Source organism: Capra hircus, chromosome 18 (assembly GCF_001704415.2).
Source record: "Capra hircus breed San Clemente chromosome 18, ASM170441v1, whole genome shotgun sequence".
In the NCBI taxonomy this organism is placed as follows: domain Eukaryota; kingdom Metazoa; phylum Chordata; class Mammalia; order Artiodactyla; family Bovidae; genus Capra; species Capra hircus.
In genome coordinates, this window is record NC_030825.1 from 3,121,789 (window position 1) to 3,141,577 (window position 19,789).

The following is a 19,789-nucleotide window of genomic DNA, read 5'->3' on the forward strand; positions in this document are numbered from 1 at the left end:
AGGAGTTGAGAAAATGTCTGTTTATTCATTTACAAACTTAGTAACATGAAAAGAAAACCTTAATTGAAATCTGGCTTGATAGAAACACAGTGCACAAAGTTAATGCCGCATTAATGGGGGCAGAAACACTCGGTCACCCTGGGTGCCTGTCATCCCCAGGGTGCGGGAGAAAGAGCCCGTTTACTAAAGGGCCTCGCACAGCTGCAGGACCACATGCTGACAGGGATGGGAAAGGGCTGAGCTGAACTGCACATTTACAAACGCAAAGAATGAGTTGTATCCGCTGCACTAGTTACAGTGGCGTTTTCATACATCCCAGGGGTTGACCAGAGAGTAGTGTTAGCTGTGCTGCTGGAAAACCCTTCACTGGAATGAGCTGCGGAAGCTTTCGACCCCACCACACCCGCCTGCTGAAGGTCCTTCTTCCATTTTTGCCCGCTGTGTGATGCTCTGGAGTGTAAGGCACTAGAACCTGGCTGGGCGGAGGAGGGCCCCAAGCCCCAGTTCCTGGTGTGCAAAGGGAATCCTGGCATCAATCTGTTGAAACAGGTGCTAAAAGTATCCCCTCCACGACTTATAATTCCTGTCCTTGAGAGACAGAAAAATGAGAAGGGAGGAAGTCTGCAAAGGATAAAAACAGGTGTATCTAAATATCATGAGAAAAATGACCCATGAAGAAATGTGTAATTCTCCAAGGGTTTTGCTCAGAGAAGAATCATATTATACAAGGAACAACTCTGGTGTTTAATGGACAAAGAGAAGGCAAAGACATACAAAAATACTCAGTCCTCTTAAAAAATAGTGTATCTGTAGTGGTGAGGGGCTGCAGATGCCAGCCCCAGATAGTGACAATGAAGGAGCCTTACAGCTAACTCAGCACCATAACGTGGAGGGCAGAGTGGCAGGGGCGTGGGGCACATGCTCACAGGGGAGCCCTAGTCCCCTCAGGACTCACTGCCCGGCCTGGTCACTGCCGTGTACTTCACCTGCCCTCTCTCTCTCCCACTCAGCTGTGTTTGAGGCCACGTGCCTGCACATGACGTGCAGGAGGAAGAATCCTCGCTCAGGAGGAACTTCCTCTGTATGATGTTGAGAAAATGCTGCTCATATCAACGTTTGTGAGGGATGAGTGTGGATGTGCAGAAAGAAAGGAAATAGTAGGTTATACTTGCATATTCAACACTGTTGACTAGATCTCTAGCTTGGATACTAAAGACGATCCTCACTGACTACACTGGCCAAGAGGCAACAAAGAGACACAAAAAGGACCTTGTAGTTAATGCCTGAAAGCCAGCTGATATAGTGGTTTTAGAGGCGGAATCAAGGGGGGTCATCTCTTCAGTAACACAAAATCACTTTTCAGAAGTGCCTGTCACTCCAGCCACACATGTGGTGGTGGAAGACAGGATTAACATCTCCAGTGCATGCAAAGGCAGGGGAAAGAAGCAAGCTGAAGAGTTATTCTTCACGTTTTGTTACTTTCTTGGAAGCAACAGCCCAGGAAAGAAGAGATGCAGCTAAAACTCTTGATCTGTACAAGGAGGTAGAGTCCAAGGACTGAATGCCTCCTGAGGAGAATCAAGCGGAAGTGACTTGGTGCTGCTCCAGTAGAAATGGGAACTCTGGGGCCAAGGTTAGACTGGGGTTAATCACTGGGCTAAATGGCATAGTGTGCATTTAGGGGGTACAGGGACTCCCCAAAAGAGCACCTGAATGTAGTGGGAACTGTTTGGTTCTGTCTCCTGGAGTGTGTCCTGCCCACGCAGTGCTGTGTGACCAAAACACAAGCTAAGGGACATCAAACGGGCTACCCAGCCAGGGAGGTTTCTTGTCCCTTTTTTTTGTGTGTGAAAACCTTCTCAATTAGAGCTTTTATCACAGAGAAGAAATCTTCAACGTCAATCACATGACCATAGGACTTACACGTGATACAAGTAACTAGGGGCTTATCTCAAGGGAGAAGACCCCCAGTAGACTTGGAACCTGGATTCTCCATCTGTTTGAAGCCAACACACTGTATTTCTAGGTTCAAAATGATTCAACTGAATATGCTGAGAAGATTGTGGACCCCCTCTCACAAGACAAATCATTTCAGAGAAGAAAGTTCATCCATCTAAAACAAAGAGTCCAGCCACCCCTTCAACAAACCATCGAGTCTCCAGGAAGAAAGAGATGAGTTGTCACGGGTCCAGTCCCCAAGTCAAGGAAGTGATACAGAAATGAGGATGTTTTGATTGTCAACCATGCCTGAGGCAGGAAGGAGTCACTCTTTTCAGTTTAGGACCAAACAGAGAAACCTACCAGATTCATATTGCCTATTCCAATGAAACAAAGGAGATTTCCAGGGTGAATGTAAAGTGCCAGAAGGTAAATATGTAAGTTTCAGGCCACTCAAAAAACAAGTGATGCCCCCAGAATCTTGACAGCTTGTACTTTACACATACATCTAAAATCTAGAATTTCCTTTGGATTCAGTCCCAATTGAATTTTCATTTATAAAGACAACTTCGCAGTGGTGCCGAGCATGGGATACCTTTAGTTCTACATCAGTCTCTATCTTCCTGGGTCAGTCAGCTCTCTGCGGGCAACACCTGCGTTGGCGAAGGCTCATGTCCTGCTCCCCCAAGTTTCACGGCTGCTGTTCTGTGCTCTCCAGCTGGGCAGCACACCTCCTCTCTGCCTGGAAGCAGCACCTCTCAACTCATTAAATACACACTTACATCAAAATACCAAACCCCCAACAGATTTCTAATCACGTACTCCCTCATTAATCAGTGAAGACCTTGTAAGAAGGTGGACACTGAAGTCAGTGATCAAGTGGGTAAACAGAAATCCCAGAGAAATGCCAGAGTAGGCAGAGATCTGAGAAGTTTAAGCTTCTCTAATAACATGAAAGGATCATCTTGAATATACTTACAGACCTGTCAGGACTAATGCAGCCAAGACACCAAAGGCTACGGTTCAAGTCCCTAGCAGCAATTTGTCTGCAAGGGGAAATGACATGTGGGGATGGATATCACAGTCCGGGAGATCTTTAGCAAACACAGGCAACGCTTAAAGCGAGCAGGGCCTTCTCACCCCAGTCGCTTTCTATTCCAGATGTGGAGAGATGGCTAGAAAGAGAAGATGGAAGCAGACCTCGGGCTCAGGTAACACACTCTCCCCACACTGGGATCAGAGGGCACCTCCACGTGGCTCTGTCTCTTCTCTGTGGGGGAAGCCAGACCCGGGGTCCCAAGTGGCTTCCAGCCACTCAGCATGGCCCCAGGCTCACTCCCTCAACCAGGGTGCCCAGCCTGCCTCCCTCGCCCTGCTCTAAAGGGGGAGAAGGTCTGCTGAGCCAGCGGCTCCTGTGGCAGGGACATGGGAGGCTGACCTGAAAGTTACGCGGGCTCGGAGAAGAGGATCATCAAGGTGGGGTGGCTGAACTGTGAGCAGCTGAAAGAAAAGCAGCACTGTTTCCAGAAGACTCAGCACTGCTGAGCTGTACTTTGAGGTCAGACTCTGTCAGCTGGGAAAAGCAGCCCAGAAGGCAAACTGGCCTTTCTCTTCAAACAGTGTGGCTTACTTGTCTACTCAGCCAAACAAACCAACCAAAAACCCCCTCACTGTAGAGGTTAGCAAGAGATGAAGAAACTTACAGGCAGGTGGCCCTTGCCCAACAGTCTGATAACTGGGTCAGTGGGGAGGCCCAGGAGGGTTAACTGTTTATCTCTGCTAACCCCCAGGTATCATCCTCACGATGCCTCTCTCATCAGCGAGGTAGGTGGTCATCCTCCTGACAGAGGGCTAAGGGAGCCAACCCGTAACACAAAGAAATGGGAGGAGGACCTGCCCGGCTGAAAAGCATAAGCTGTTCCACAACAGCAACCCACAGAATTCACAGGTTCTTGCAAGGAAACAGCCCCACAGAGAAGGGCACTTAGCCTGCAGCCTGCCTCGCTTCCAGACACAGCACGTGAAGTCAGGCTATCAGCACAACCCACCTCACAAGGAGTCTGCTCCTACCCTCTGCCACCACGGGAACCTGAGAGGTGGAGTAGCAGCGACCAGCCCAGAGTATCAGGAGATGGGGGACGCAGGGGGAGGAGGAGATGGGAGACGCAGGGGGAGGAGGAGATGGGAGACGCAGAGGGACGAGGAGATGGGAGACGCAGAGGGACGAGGAGATGGGAGACGCAGAGGGACGAGGAGATGGGAGACGCAGGGGGACGGGGAGATGGAGGGAGACAGGAGGGAGCAAAGGAAGAGTTAAAAGCGGGAAAGTCTACCAGGAGAGAAGAGATGGGAGGCCAGGCTTAACTCAAGAAAAGGGAGGGGTCGGGAGGAGGAGAAAAACCCCTATGATGATGATAAGGAGGGGTGGCAAGGAGGCCGCCTGGCCTCACTTCCCGTGCAAGTCACTCAGCTCCACGTCCTCCTTCCGGCGCTTATGCGTGAGGAGGGAGGAGACCGGGTAGAGCTTGGCCTTGGCCTGGAACCGGTGTCCTGCAATGTCAATCTCATATTCTCCCCGGTTGATGAAATCCGCTGTCACCACCTGCTCCTCCCCCGTGTCCTCGGAGAAGTTGTGCACGAAGCCCAGACACACGTGGCGTTCCAGGGTGTAGCCGTAGGCGCTGCTGGTGGTCTTGCCCACGTACCGCCCGTTCCGGTAAATGGGCTCCCCCCACCACGGCCAGAGGTCCAGGTCTGTGTCGTGGTCGTCCAGGATGAACATGGTGAGGCGCTTGTACACTCCACTCTGCCTCTGCTGCAGCAGCGCGTCGCGCCCGATGAAATCCACGCCCTAGGGAAGAGAGGCGGCGCTCAGAGGCCAAGCCCGGCGTCACCGCGGAGGGCCGCCCCTCCCCGCCTCCCCGCTGCACGCTCTGGAGAAGGCGTGCTTCCCACTGTGTGGAAACCTGCGTTCCCAACATGAGACACCTTCAGAGGATCCTTGCAACAGCAAGGTTTACATCGTTCTGTTTTATAAACACATTTCAATCACGAGACCACACAGAACAAAAACAGGCAGAAAAATCTACACTTAATAGTGCTTGTTCAAACTGTTTTAGAAAAGCAATGTTTTTATATAATCTCAACAAAAAGTCCATTTATATATTGTATGCATATATATTTATGCATATTACAAAAAAGCAGAATAAAAAATTAAAAAAAGTTTTCTTTTTATATTGGAATATAGCCAATTAATATATTGGAATATTATATTCTAATTATTTGGAATGTATTAACTCCAATATAATATCCCAATTAATTGGGATATATGCTGGGAGGGATTGGGGGCAGGAGGAGAAGGGGACGACAGAGGATGAGATGGCTGGATGGCATCACTGACTCTACGGACCTGAGTCTGAGTGAACTCCGGGAGTTGGTGATGGACAGGGAGGCCTGGCATGCTGCGATTCATGGGGTTGCAAAGAGTCAGACACAACTGAGTGACTGGACTGAGCTGAACTGAATTGATTAGCCAATTAATTGGAATATAGCCAACTGCAGTCCCCTGAACTACAAAGAGCTCAAACCAGTCCATCCTAAAGGAAATCAGTCCTGAACATTCACTGGAAGGACTGATGCTGAACCTCCAATACTTTGGCCACCTGATTCGAAGACTCACTGGAAAAGACCCTGATGTTGGGAAAGACTGAAGGCAGGAGGAGAAGGGGACGACAGAGGAGGAGATGGCTGGATGGCATCACTGACTTGATGGACATGAATTTGAGCAGACTCTGGGAGTTGGTGACAGGCAGGGAGGCCTGGCGTGCTGCAGTCCATGGGGTCGCAAAGAGTAGGGCACAACTGAGCAACTGGAGTGAACTGTTCACGGAGTGAACTGGACTGACAGCCAGATAACAATGTTGTGATAGTTTCAGGTGAACAGTGAAGGGACTCAGCCATATATATGTATCCATATATAGATCCATGTATGTGTCTATCCCCTGCCCCCCGCCCCCCGTCCCAGGCTGCCACATAAAACAGAGCAGAGTTCTCTACGCTATACAGTAAGTCCTTGTTGGTTATCTATTTTAAATATAGCTGTGTGTTCACATCCATCCCACACTCCCCAACTATCCCTTCCCCTCATTCTTCCCTAAAATAAACTTAACAGTGATTGTGTCTGAAAAAAAATGAGTGATTTTAATTTTGTTTTTCCCTATTTTCCAAACTGAGTATTCTTTAATTTTACATCAGAGAAAAATACTTACCTAATCATTCAAAAAGAGCAGCAGAGATCTACTATGTTGTTTGGTAGAGGATGACTGCTAAAAGATTTTGTTAAGTGAAAAAAGTAAGGTGCAATATACCAAGTGTGTAGTGTCCAAGCACCACAATTAAGAAAGCAGTGAAGGGAGACTCCTCTGCGTGCTCTGCACGGATGCTCTACAAGGAGACAGGGCACTGGTGCTTCTGGTCAAGCTGGCAGGAGGGCTGGGGGCACTCAGAGCGGGGAAAGAGAATTTTATCCTCTTAAATGGTGATTTAAAAAGAGCATTTCCATATATTAATTTTGAAACAAAAAAAATTGGGAAGTTGAATGTAATGTGACTCATTTGTACATGTTTGTGGCAGGTTAATGAATCGCCATAACCAATTCTGGAAAATGCCCAGAAAGCACTCAGTCTAAAACAGAGTGTTTCCTTAGTCAGTGTTTTATCCCTCAGACATCCTGAGGCCTCAGCCCCTGTCCACCTGTTCTCCTGCAGGCTCCCTGCCTGGAGAGCTGAGGGCGGAGTGGAGTATGCACACGAGTACAATACCTTGTCTAACTTCACCCGAGACTCTCCTCCACATTCCAGGGGTGTGGTGAGGGTGTTTAAGTCCTGACCCCAGAAGGCAAAAAACTTCTCAATTCGGAGACTACGAAGAGCATAATACCCAGCATTCCGGATTCCGTATTTCTGGCCCACGCTCATCACTTCATTGTATACGTGCAGGGCGTACTAGAGGGAGAGACGAGAGGTCAGTAATGAGCAGACCTTCAGCACTGAACATGGCGCACGGCTGGCTGTCCCTGCTACCCGGACAGGGCGGGAGGTTGGACATAATCCTCAGGAGCCCCATTGCCACAGCCCAGACTTAAGTTCCAGGAAAGCAGCACCTGTCTCTTCACTTCTCTAGAAATGTCTAGGATCTTAGCACAGAGCAGCACGACATAACTCACAGAAGCTCTCTTACCACTCAGCAAACAACCAATCTCGTAACCGCCTCTCCGCCAGCCACGCATCCTTCCCGCTGTGTTCTCTCGCCCCTGCTCCCCAACCCTGGTCCTTCCCTCGTGCACTGGACCACGCTGTGAAACTAGTATTGCAGGTAACTCTAGGCGTGCATGCACAACTCTGATCTGTCACACCAACTGTGGCATCTCAGCCCGGGAGCAGGTCACAGAGGATCTCCCACCACGTCCCGCAGCATCCAGTCTCTCACACTGCTTTGTTTTTGGTTCCAGATATGTTTAAGTACCAGACAACTTAAATGAGCAGAAAGTTTTCCAAACTGAAAGCAAATAATCTAAACATACTATGTTAAGCCTAAAGGCCAACAACAGCTATACTGTTTACTTTAAAAACTGTAACTCAGAGAAAACAAAACACAGAAGAATGAGAAAGACAGATGTTATATAATCCACACTTAGGTGTGGAATCTTTAAAAAAAAAACACACACACCAAAAAAAACCCCCAAAATAGCATCCAAACTCACAGAACAAGAGACCAGATTGGTTACTAGTAGGTAGAGGGGTGAGGACTGGAGGAAGGTGGTCAAAAGGTTCAAACTTCCTCATAAGGTAAGCACCAGGGATGTAGTGTACAACATTTAACTACAACCGACACTGCCGTGTGGTACACATGAAAGTTAAGAGTAAACCCTGAGATCTCCTGTCATCACACAGGAAAAAAGTTTTTTTCTTTTTTATTGAAGCTGTATGAGACAGTGAATGCTAAGTCTACGTAAGTCAATCCATTATACTGTCCACCTTAATCTTATACAATGATGTATATAAATTATCTCTCAATATGACTAGGGGGAAAAGGAAAAGCAGCTTCATTGGTATTGCAATTCTTTAATGTATATGGCTCTATAAACTGTACTACTGCAGCAAACAGGCCTAGACTAAACAGAACAATGTGGTCAAGACGATTTTAGATGTGAAAAAGGGAGTCTGAGCTATTGGTACAACACAGCCTGTGGTATGTGTGTAAGTCAAACACTGGAGATAGCAAAGGTGGGTGGAGGAGACCAGTGGGGACTGGCTGGGCAAAAAGAGTAAGAATGAGCCGTATCTTAGGCGGGGTCAGTGTCTCAAGCTGAACGCTTTGTGTCTGAGTTAAGAGGAAGACAGAGGAGGAAAGATGGAAAGCAAGCTACTAGTCTTGGACTAGAGAAGAAGAGCAAAGGGAAAAGTAGGTCCCCACCGTTTACTCACTTTCTCACTAAATGCCAGGCATTGAGGGTAAACAATCTGCCGTCTGCCACCATGCTTCTGGAAACCATCTCTTCTAAGAGACAAGTATAACCTTCTTGAGGACAAAAACCAGCTTGAAAAGAACCCAAGCAGTGCAAAAATTACCTCTTGGACTCATGGAAAACATAAGTAAGAATGGGACCAGCCCAAGAAAATCAGGTAGGAAACAGGCCTTCCCCCTCCTGATAGACTTTGCTGATTAACGACCTGGGAGCAGGTGGTAACAACTCAGTGACCATATTCACAGTTGATCCCCTGTCAGTACAGGCAAAATGTATCAGCTATATGTGTATCAGCTCTTCTCAAATTGTAACATTTGAGTGTGAAAAAGCAGATGAAATTTCATGGGATGGCAAATCCATGCTTGTCACAACTGGACACAGGAAAGAAAATGCAGGAATAAAATTGTTAAGAAACAAGAAAAATGATTACTATTTGTATATGGTCAGACTGAACTCTGGAAGTTCCAGAGAAACAACTGAAAAACAGCTATAAACAGTAAGACAGTTTAGGAAGAAAACAGGTTAAAGCATTAATAAACAGAAGAAAATCACCTAGAAGATACTAGAATAAAGATACCCTTCCTATTCACAATAGCAATACCACCAAAATATTATTCATATAAATTTGTAACATCTACATGAGGAAAACTTCAAAATGCTTCTGAAGGTCACACACACACGTCAGGGAACGTTTAACAGGAGGACTCCTGTGTGCTGTTTTCTGTCTCTCATAAATCCTCTGTTTCTTATCAGTTCCTGGTAATGACTGGAGCAGCACGCTGGTCCCAGGACTGAGGTCATGAGATAAAATGCATGCGTGGATTTCCTTCAGTGAACACTCTCCTTACGACAAAACTGCTTAGTCACGACCCTCTTTCTCGAGATATGGACTGTCTTCTGACATTATGGCCATTGCTAATTCCTCATTTCCTTGGTAACAGTTGCTGTACGTCTGGTTTCCTGCTCTTTGTCATTGTTGAAAGAAATTCCTTGCACAACAGCCTATATATACTCACAGAAGGATCATTAAAGCACCCTTGCTCCACCAGAGGCTTAGGTCCCCGTGTCTTTCTCTCTCTTTCCCCCTCTGGCTAATTCTCTGGAGCGTGGAAACCCGCCGAGCTCACTCTCCTGCCCATGCTTTCAAGACTTCTTTGAGAGAACGCCCTGTGCCTTCGTGAGTGGTGCAAGCCCTGTTCAAGGGTTTTATTGGTTCTCTGCGTAAACCAGGGAACATTAGCTTCTTTCTCTCTTTCACTTTCTTATCGTCGACTCTGGACCACCAGGTTCCGGTCCATTAAAGGACCGCAACACACACACACAAACCCAAATATAAAAGGTACATTCTGATTGTAATATTCAACACATGTAAGAACGTCAATTCTTCCTAATTGACAAACATAACACAACCCAAAAAATCAGGGTGTTTTTAACTAGATGATTATAAATGTTTATGAGGGAGCATAAGGAAATAGGAATTATTTTCCAGAGTTTTCCAAGCTGTGAGGGAGGAAAGCATTACCAAGTATTAAAATGAACAATAAAAACTCAATAATTAAGATAATGTGGTCCTGGATAAACAGAACAGAATAAAGGTTCAGAAATATACCCAAATGTAGCAACTTAGTATGTGATAAAGGTAGAATCTCATGCCGATTGGTCATCCATGTTAGAAAAAATAGTCTGATCCACAGCTCATAAAATGAACCAAGAGACAGTGCAAAAGATTGGTGCATTTAAATATTTTAAAAGCCCCACAAACCCATAAATAGCAATAAGACAAACTATAAATAAATTTAATAAAAACCTGAAAACACCAGAAGAAAAGTGGAAAAATTTTATAACTCTGGGGTGGGGAAGCCCCTTCTATGTATCAAAGTTTGGAAGCCACAAAAGGTTGATCAATTTATCTACAAAAAGAATAAATTTTTTTTTGCAACATATGGAACATTTTCCATAATAAAAGTAAAATTTAAAAAACCCTTCTACACGGTAAAAAAAAAACAACAAATCAAGACAAATGGGAAAAAAAAATTACAACTTAATAGGAAGGACTGTCTGGTTCAGAGAAATTGGGTAAAAAGACAAATAATTCAATACAAAAATGGACAAAAGATAGAGCCAGAACATTCATTCATATAGCACTTACTAAGCATTTACTATGTGCCAAGCTCCTCTGTGCTGGTGACACAGAAGTTAAATAACTCTGCATTCAGCAAACCTGTATTTAAAATGGTTAAACTGTTGAACAAAATAAAGAAAATATATATTCTGAGAGACACTGGTAAGCACCCTGAAGAAAAACAGGGAAGAGGCTAGGGAGGAAGGGGCTGGTGGACGCAGCTTTGAAGGTCTCATCAAGAAGGCAAGTGTGAGCAGACCTGAAGCAGGTGTAGCCCTCAGCCTGGTGGCTCTATGGAGGACGGACTGCCAAGGAAGGCGGAGGGCAGGTGGAAAGGCCCTCCCCCCCTCCCCCCGCCCCAGGCTTCAGACGCTCGCCCAGCAGGGAGTGAAGGGCTGGGAGCAAGAGGCAGGAAGAGGGGAGATAGGAGCAGCAGTGAGAAGGGCAGGAGGAGCGGTGCAGGCCTGCGGACAGGCTTTTACTCAGAGGGAGCCGGGTTTTGAAAAGCAGCTCCATCTCTTGCATAAAACTGCACTGACAAACTGCTCTGCCCCCATCAGCCCAAAGCCTGACAACCTGGTGCCAGTGCAAGCAATAAAGAAAAAGGGACTCTCGTACACTGCGGAACTTTTTATAACAGCCAAGGACGAGAAACCTGTAAATGTCTATTAACAGCAGACTAGTTAAACTATGATTCAGGGCCTTCCCTGCCAGTGGCTAAGACTCTGCACTCCCAATGCAGGAGGCCTGGGTTCCATCCCTGGTCAGAGAACGTGCTGCAACAAAGACTGGAGATCCCACATGCTGCAACTAAGGCGCAGCACAGCCAAATAAATCATTTAAAAATAAATGATTCGACTATATAATGGAATACAATGGAATACTGTAGCACTTTAATTAAAAAATGAAGGAAAAAAGGAAAAGGAAGCTCTTTCTTAGGTCCTGGCAGGGGAAGATCTGTAAACTGTTTGGTAAAACAATCAAGATGAAGAAGCGCAGTATGCTTCCGCTTGCGTTTCTAAAAAGGGGGTTGTGAAGATGTCTTTCAACTTGCTTCCATACGTACACAACTCTGACGTGATATAAACAATTCTATCACTGGTGGTGGCTGGTGAGAACTGGTCAGCGGCGCTGAACACATTTTAGAGATGTTTAATTTTAGACCATGTGAATGCTCTAGACCTACAGAAAACAGTAAAAACGTCACACCCTCTCTCACGCAGCCGGCTGCGGCGAGGAAGGCTGGCAGACGGGCCCTCTGCGGCCCCCCACCCCCTCCCCGCGGTGCTCACCTCTATGGGGATGTAGAGCATGAACCCCGGCTCGCCCGTGTGCGTCATGCTCATCACCCGGATCCCGTTGGCGTAGCCCACGCTCATCTCCTGTGGAGACCAAGGGAGGGGGTCACCGTGGAGGTGTCAGAGGATGAAGGTCTCAGGAGCCCTCTCATTAGCTCTGCACCCTCCCTGCGTCTGACCCTGGAGGAGACAGACACATGTGAATGAAGGAATTTCTTCCCCGATGGTCTGCTTCCAGGCAATGGGGTCACTAGGCACATAGCCCGGCCTCCCAACGCCCAGCTCAGGAGCGCCAGCCCAGCCGCTGGGGGAGTGGAGGCAGTCTTTGACAAGTAGGAAACACTCCTCTCCACAAAGTCCTGCTGAAGATCTGCTGGTTTTAGTCACGACATCAGGAGCTATGAAGAGCAGGCAAATGTTCCTTGGTGGACCTGGCCGACCAGCCCTGGGCACCTGCCCCAGAGAAGACGCTCGTTCACCTGCTACCCTGGGGGGCAGACACTGGGCTCCCCGTGTTCTGAACACGTTTCCAGCAGCAGTGACTCAAAAGGGCCTCTGACTCGACCACGCTCTGTGGCGGGGTGTGGGGAGCCCCAGAAGGCCCCCAGCAGGCCGCCTCCATGGGGAGGCACAAGGGTCTGGGGCAAGCCTCTTCTCAGAGCAAAGAAAGGGCTCTGACAGGGCCGGCCGACAGCTAACAGAGCTTTCTGCTGCTTTAACTGTGCCACAGAGAAGAGAGAGCTGTGAAGCCACTTAAGAGGAACCTGACTTCAGTCTGAACTTCAAAGAGCACCCCGTCAGTAACTGTTCCAGAGCTGCCTGTGACAGCTGCCAAAACATCCGTCTGTGCAGACCTCTCCATTAGCCGCCTCCCAGAGTGTTCAGCTGTCCTTCTTTTCACTCAGCTGCACTTTGTTTCACTCAGATCTACTTGCCAAGTGTAAGAAAGAAAACCATGGATGTTTAGGGATTCGCCTAGCCATTTCTTATCTGAAGGGGCCACGTACACAGAAGTCGCTTCATGGGTGGAAAAGAGGAAGCTCTGCATGGAGAGAAGGGACCTGACCTTGGCTGGCGTCTTCTGGCATCAGTGTCATAGTACTGCAGCATGAAAATGCAATCCACTGCTACAGAAGGCAATGGGCTTCCCTGACAGGTCAGCCGGGAAAGAGTCTGCCTGAATGCAGGAGACCCCGGTTCAGTTCCTGGGTTGGGAAGGTCGCCTGGAGAAGGGGAAGGCTACCCACTCCAGTATTCTGGCCTGGAGAATTGTCCACGGGGTCGAAAAGAGTCGGACACGACTGAGCGACTTTCACTTTCACAGAAAGCAATGAATATATAGAACTGATAATGAGAAAAGTTAGGTCCACTTTCAAGATATCAATGTTTATTAAATAAGAAGACTGTAAAGAATGGAAAATAGTGGATATACTCATTTTGTTTGCTTAATGAACATAAGAATACACTCTGTGGATGTTAACACCATAATGAGAACATGTAATTGCCATCTCTATACAAGAACATTCCCTGCTTATTTAAAAACTAGAAGTTTTCCAGTACTCACCTTGCAGAACAGACTTGGGAAGTGGTCTGGAGTCATAGGGGCATAGGACAACTCGGACAGCACGTCCACAGCTCGAGGACCAATCAGGTTGAGGGCTAAAGGGGAAAGAAAAGGACATGTCTGGCTGCTCCAGGTGAACAGCTGAGCCAATGGGGAAGGTCTGTTCTGGACTTGCTCACCTATGGCCAGGTCTGGGTGGCAAGACCATGAAAACCTTCCTGTGTTTAGGCAGTCCTAGGATGCACCTAGGTTCTGGCAAACACATTTATCCTGACAAGGCTGCTAAGTGCTGCCACTGACTCCTGGCATGTGAGAGCCTGGCCAGTTGTGGCCTCTTCCTGGGTACAAAGGAAGACGAGTCTCTACAGCCGCCTCTTCAGGGAGACTGGGAGCATGAAGCCAGAGGACAGGAGTCTACTCCCAGGCCTGGCCCTGAACACCTGCATAGGTCCCGCTCCCCGCCTCTTCCCAGTGCAGCTGTGTGATGGAAAAGCCTCAAACACAAATCAGTAACAGGAGAGCCCCAAGGAGACCTGCCCCCTGGCTGGGATCTGTGACAGCAGCTGAGCACGTCACACATCAGATACCCTCAGAGGGACTGGAAAACAGGCTGGCTTCCGTAAGCTTCTAGTTTTCCAATCTGGTAGCAAGAACGCCATCATATTTGCTACGATGAACTCGCCTCTGGTGGAGGCAAGGCAAGGGTCCTTTAAGTGAGAAGCAGGGAGGGGTTAAAGCTGAAATTAGGGGGCAGAAGAGAAAGGGCTGCTCCATGAGAGGATTGCTGAGGGGGAGATAATCAGGGAATAAGTTAACCATCCTTAAGAAGTATTTACTTACTTAAAAAAAAAAAAAAAAACTAAGGGGAAATTGTGATGAAAACAACATTTACATAATGAATTAAAATAATTTAATAATGAGTCATTCGTTAATTCAACAAATATTTGCACTCTGATTTGCTGACTGTAGGGGATACAGCAGTAACCACACAAACAGAGAAGCGATAAGTCATCCCACACTTCACTTATAACGTGGGGAAGTGCTAGCGATCCATTGGCTATGACCAGGAGCCTCTTACAAGAGGCTAATTCTGACACTCCTGAACACCAGATATGAAGAAGGCAAATGGAGAAGACAAACCTGGATCACTGGGCCAGCTGACCCCGGAGGGCCCTCTGACCCCAGCAGGCCCCCTGACCCTGGAGGGCCCCTTACCAGTGTATTTCCAGGTGACGTCCTCCAGAATCAGGTTGCTGTCTTCTGGCATGTATTTCTTAAGCCAAGCCCAACAATGGACCTGCTGGTCGGTTGGAGAAATCATGAAGAAACTGAAAGTGAGACCAAAAGTAATCAAAACCAGGCAGCAGAAGAATGATCAGGAAGCAGCAGGTTCTCAGCTAGAGTGAAAGCAACGGACAGAACGTGCCCAACGGTCTCTTCACTTTCAGGAAGGGCCAAGAGCACATCCTTCTCAGACACACCACGTCAGGACAAAGCAAGGTCTGGCGTCCTGCTAGTGCCAAGAAATCACACAGCCTACCAACGTAAGATAAGGCACTTTCTCCAAGCAGAATAACTAGCTCTCCACACTAGGCCTTAAATAATCTGGTGCGTTTCCCCTCTCCTCGTGGCGGGGCGGAGTGCGTGCGCGCGCGCGTGCACGGGCACTGCGGATGGACTGGCCGCGCCCCGATGGCACGCTTCCCGCGCTCGGCGGCGGCGGCGGCGCCTGGGGCCCAGCCGCGGGGCGGCGCCCGGCTCACCTGCGCTTGCCCAGCCGGGCGACGCTGCAGTCGTTCTCGTGCCCGCCGCGCTCGTTGAGCATGCCGGTGTGCACGACGTGGCCCACGGGCACGTCGAGGTCGTTGGAGAAGAGGCGCTGGAGAGCTGCGAGCGCCTGGTCCCCAGGGGACTGTGGGGGCGAGACAGAGACGCAGATGGCAGAGCCTCCGCCTGGCAAGGCGGCCTGCCGCGCACAGCCACTCGCTGAGAGAGTCCAGCTAGCTGGGCCTCGCGCAGCAGCGTGTGCAGCTTCACCCCACCGCAAGGAGCTCAGGTAAGCTAGCTACTGACTCTAGCGTCAGACAGGCCTCTACAAGCAGAGAAAGAATCAGAGACAAAGAGCTAAAAACTCCAGAAAATGTTAGAATTCAGCTGACACACTGAAATATACCCGAGTTCTTACAGAATCAGTTTTGAAGTGACAGATGGAAAACAAGAGGCATATAATAAACATGCATGTTTCTAAGTCTGTTCTTTGGGTTCTCAAATACTTACTGTTATTTCAAACTTTGTGAAAGAGGACATGTCAATGACACACACGGCTTCCTTACAGCACTTGACTTCCGACCCCACAATCTCAAACCAGTCTGGCTTGTAGAAAGTCTTGCTCTGCTCCAAGGCCAGGAGGTCTACAGGACAGAGAAAACCAAAGGAAGAAGCAAAAGGAGGGGATTTGTCCTGGTGGGTTTCCTTGATAGCTTAGGACAGTATAATTGGTTTTTATTATTTATTCTCCCAGGAACACAGTCGAGTATACTGATTTAAAAATGAGGTTTAGGACTTCCCTAGCGGTCCAGTGGTTAAGAATCTGCCTGTCAGTAAGGGGACACAGGCTTGATTCCTGACCCAGGAAGATCCCACATGGAGCAACTAAACCTGTGCACACAACTCCCGGAGCCCGCGTGCCCTGGAGCCTGCGCCCTGCAACGAGAGCCCGCGCGCCACAGCCGGAGAGCGGCCCCCGTGCGCCACAGCTGGAGAGCGGGCCCCGTGCGCCACAGCTGAGGGAGCCCCGTGTACCACAACCAGAGAGGGGCCCCCGTGCGCCACAGCCGGAGAGCGGGCCCCGTGCGCCACAGCTGAAGAAGCCCCGTGTACCACAACCAGAGAGGGGCCCCCGTGCGCCACAGCTGAGGGAGCCCCCGCTCAGCAACACAGACCCGGCACAGCCAAAAGTCCGTAATTTAAAACCAGACCAAACCAAGATTTATTATCCTTAGGACAAAAGAACAAATACAACAACGTGCCTTCTTACCCTTGTCTGGTGGCACGAAGTACTTTGGCCTCTCGAATCCATGTTTCTCCATCCACCTGGCTCCCTGCGCGTCCAGCCGGTCATAGAGAGGAGAGGTGCGTAACTGCCTTCCAGTCTGGAAATCCCAGCGGGGAACCTTCAGGTCATAGAGCAGAGCTAGGAGACGGAAGAGCAGGCCGTGAGAGCCCAAGCCACGGAGCTGAGCACCCCTATCCACGAGACTCTGGAGCTGCTTCCATTCAAAAGAGCATGCTTTCCAGGCTGCTGTAGCCCAATTTCCCAACAGCACCCAGTGTGACAGGAACGTTCCAGAAGAAAGGACTGCATTGTAAGAGCTGGTGTCGCCCCTCCACAGAGTTATACAGCTGTGAGTCACGTCAAGACTCCAGATCTTTGTTTATAGTTATTTTTAAGCTGGCAGGTGGAAACAATGGGAGAAAGGGTTCTAAACCTTGCTGAGCTCCCAGCAGGGATGAAGGTCACGTCTACACAGGACACGGGAGGTTATATAGTGTGAAACACCGGCACCTGCTTCTTTCCAGTGCGTGTGTGGTTGGAGTCTCAGACCTGTCACACACTTGCCCTGGCATTTAACCATCTCTGAAGCAAAAGGGCACATAGCGCACTTGATATGGAACCTGACAGGTTGCACAGTTTGTCCCACTGACATTGTTACATAACAAGGCTAGGGGCAGAATTCACTTCTCCTGATGTCCAATCTGCAACAGCAGTAAGTAAAAATATCCAGAAAGAGTATGATCTTTAGTGTCTTCCAAAGAGAAGACTGGACTTCACACAAGGCCAAACAAGAGGTACTTCGCTGAGGCAGAAGCAAGCCATGCTGCCCTCTCTGAATGGTCCAGATCTCTTCTGGGGTTTAGGCTCTACCTTCCAATTCCCCATCTTCTGTCATGAAAAAACTTGCAACTCATGAGAATCAGAGAAGGGCCCCCAAAGTGCTATATCTTTAAGAAGCTCAAGCTTCATTACGATTTGCACAGAAAATAAAAAATCTTGGCAGTCACACATACGGCTACCAGCCCGTGCACCACAACCACTGAAGCCGGTGTGGCCTGGAGTCTGTGCTCTGCAAAGAGAAGCCGCTGCAATGAGAAGCCTGCGCACCACAGCAGAGCAGCCCTCCCTGCCAGAACTGAGAAAGGCCGCACGCAGCGCCGAACACCCAGCACGGCCAAAAAGAAATACATTATATATATAGATATTTTAAGCTATCTCTAAAGAGCTCACTGGGAAATAAAAAGCCAAGACAAGATAGTAATCCTTCAAAGTCAGAAGCAAAAACAAAGAGAAAGTAGGAATGCATGTCTGGCATTTACAAGAGAAGTGGTTTCCTCTTTGGTGAGCATACGGTGGGTGATGACGAGAGCCACTTATGCTTTCAGACTAACTTGACAAATTCTCTGCCTTGGAAAGCAAACCATGATCTCAAAGACCAAGTGGGGAGTGCGAGCATTCACTGTGACACAGCAAAGTGAAAAGCAGGCAAAGACAAGAATGTTCAAGAAGCTGCTGCTACACGCCTGACATGAGTGACCCCCGTGTGTCCCAGTCCACCTCCTGGTCACGGAGGTGAGCACTGCACAACACACTGAGCAAAGCAGTCCACGCGTGTCATGGGCCTGACACCCCCAACACAGGCCTGGGCCGGCCAGATGCCAGGGCCCAACCTGAAGCGACTGCTGAGGAACCGGGGAGGAATCTGCCCTGTGGAGACAGCGCCAGCCAGACGCCTGCGGAGAGGGGCCGTGGGGATGCAGCTTCACTCACGCATGACCTCCATGACACGGTGGCGCAGGAAGGTTCGGCTGCTCTGGAGGGCTCCAAACCGCTTCAGGTCCAGTTCCCAGACGTTTTCCGAGGGGTAGCCGTGCACCATCCATTCAGCGAGGTACCTGCAAAGGGGGAAGTTGCCAGGCCTCTCAGCGCCGTGACACTCTCAGCGCAGGACTAGGACTCCAGCACCAACGGGATCGCAAGACCCTGTCTTGTCAAGACTGGCTGAGAGATTCTCTAATTCTTTAACTTCTGGAGGAAGCAAATGAGATCCACCTACTGCTCTCACAAGACCACCATGAGGACAGGAGCGCTAATGGTAAGACTGCCTGGGAAGTATTAGGGCTCGGCAGCCCACTCCAGTATTCTTGCCTGGGAAATCCCATGGACCGCAGAGCCTGGTGGGCTACAGTCTACAGAGTCGCAGAGTCAGACATGACAAGTGACTCAGTACACACGGGTGAAGGAATAAGGCTAAAATAAACATACAAATGTACTCTATACATGTTGATTTTTTTTCCCCTGTAAAACAGTCATCTCAGGAGGTTATATAGTTATATGGCCTATCACCTTTGCTCCAAACATTTTTGGTAACTTCTAATCCATAACTGTCTTCAGAGCCATTCCACAGTTCACCCAAGTATACTTACCGGTCAGTTAATTAAAAATTTTTTTAAATTGTGGTGAAATACAGACAATATGAAATTTACATCTCAACCATTTACAAGTACATACATCAGGGATGTTACGTATTTTCACACTGTCTGTAATGATCACCACCATTCACCTCCAGAATTCTTTTCACTTCCCAAACAAACTACATCCAGTAAACAGAGACCACCCCCCGCACCCCCATCAACCACCATTCTATGTCTGTCTCTATGAACAGCACTACTCTTATGTATTCAAATAGGTGGAATTTCATAGCATTGTCCTTTTGACACTGGCTTTATCTTTATTAGTACCAAATTTTAAAATAAAACCTTGGGTGATGAGCATGATCTTCTACTCTGCTCACCAACACTACTTCCAAACGCAAAGAACACATTCGAAGGACCAATGCTTGTTATGACTGAAGCAGTACAGACGAACACCCCACTGGTTCCCAGGCTAACTCCACAAGAGGGGTTCACAGTGACATGCCTGCAACAAGGGCCGAGTACCTTTACAGGGGCAGAGCTCTCTACGGACACGTGTCGTCCGCTTACTACGAACGTGCTGGACTAAGTACATCACAGACCATGTGAACAAGAAAGGAGGAAGCCCAGCAAGCCCAGTCTGAGTGGGAAGGACTTACTTTCCAGCTCCTCCACCAAACGAAAGGCCTGCGGAGTTCATTCCCACCAGGACGAAGTAGCCCCGCACTGAGGGAGACTCGCCCATGATGCACCGCATGTCTGGGGTGAAGGTCTCGGGGCAGTTCACCAACTTCATGATCTCCAGCGTCTCCAGCTGTGGCATCCGACGCAGCAGGGAACTCAGCAGGGGCTCTGAGCGACACAACAGACCC

The 19,789-nt window shown here is 48.6% G+C and overlaps 1 protein-coding gene across 3 annotated transcripts in view; it reads right to left on the minus strand.

Moving 5' to 3' along the window:
• The window catches only part of LOC106503078 (pyruvate dehydrogenase phosphatase regulatory subunit, mitochondrial), a 41,265-nt gene continuing 21,476 nt past the window's right edge, over positions 1–19,789 (minus strand). For all 3 annotated transcript variants that reach the window (XM_018061698.1, XM_018061699.1, XM_018061697.1), the window contains 10 exons: positions 19,577–19,769; positions 18,274–18,398; positions 16,486–16,641; positions 15,726–15,859; positions 15,212–15,360; positions 14,664–14,776; positions 13,449–13,543; positions 11,879–11,968; positions 6,759–6,941; positions 1–4,789 (listed from right to left, as the gene is read on the minus strand). In XM_018061698.1, coding sequence (XP_017917187.1) covers positions 4,385–4,789; positions 6,759–6,941; positions 11,879–11,968; positions 13,449–13,543; positions 14,664–14,776; positions 15,212–15,360; positions 15,726–15,859; positions 16,486–16,641; positions 18,274–18,398; positions 19,577–19,769 — 1,643 coding nt within the window. In that variant the 3' untranslated portion in view covers positions 1–4,384. The remainder of the gene's footprint in view (positions 4,790–6,758; positions 6,942–11,878; positions 11,969–13,448; positions 13,544–14,663; positions 14,777–15,211; positions 15,361–15,725; positions 15,860–16,485; positions 16,642–18,273; positions 18,399–19,576; positions 19,770–19,789) is intronic.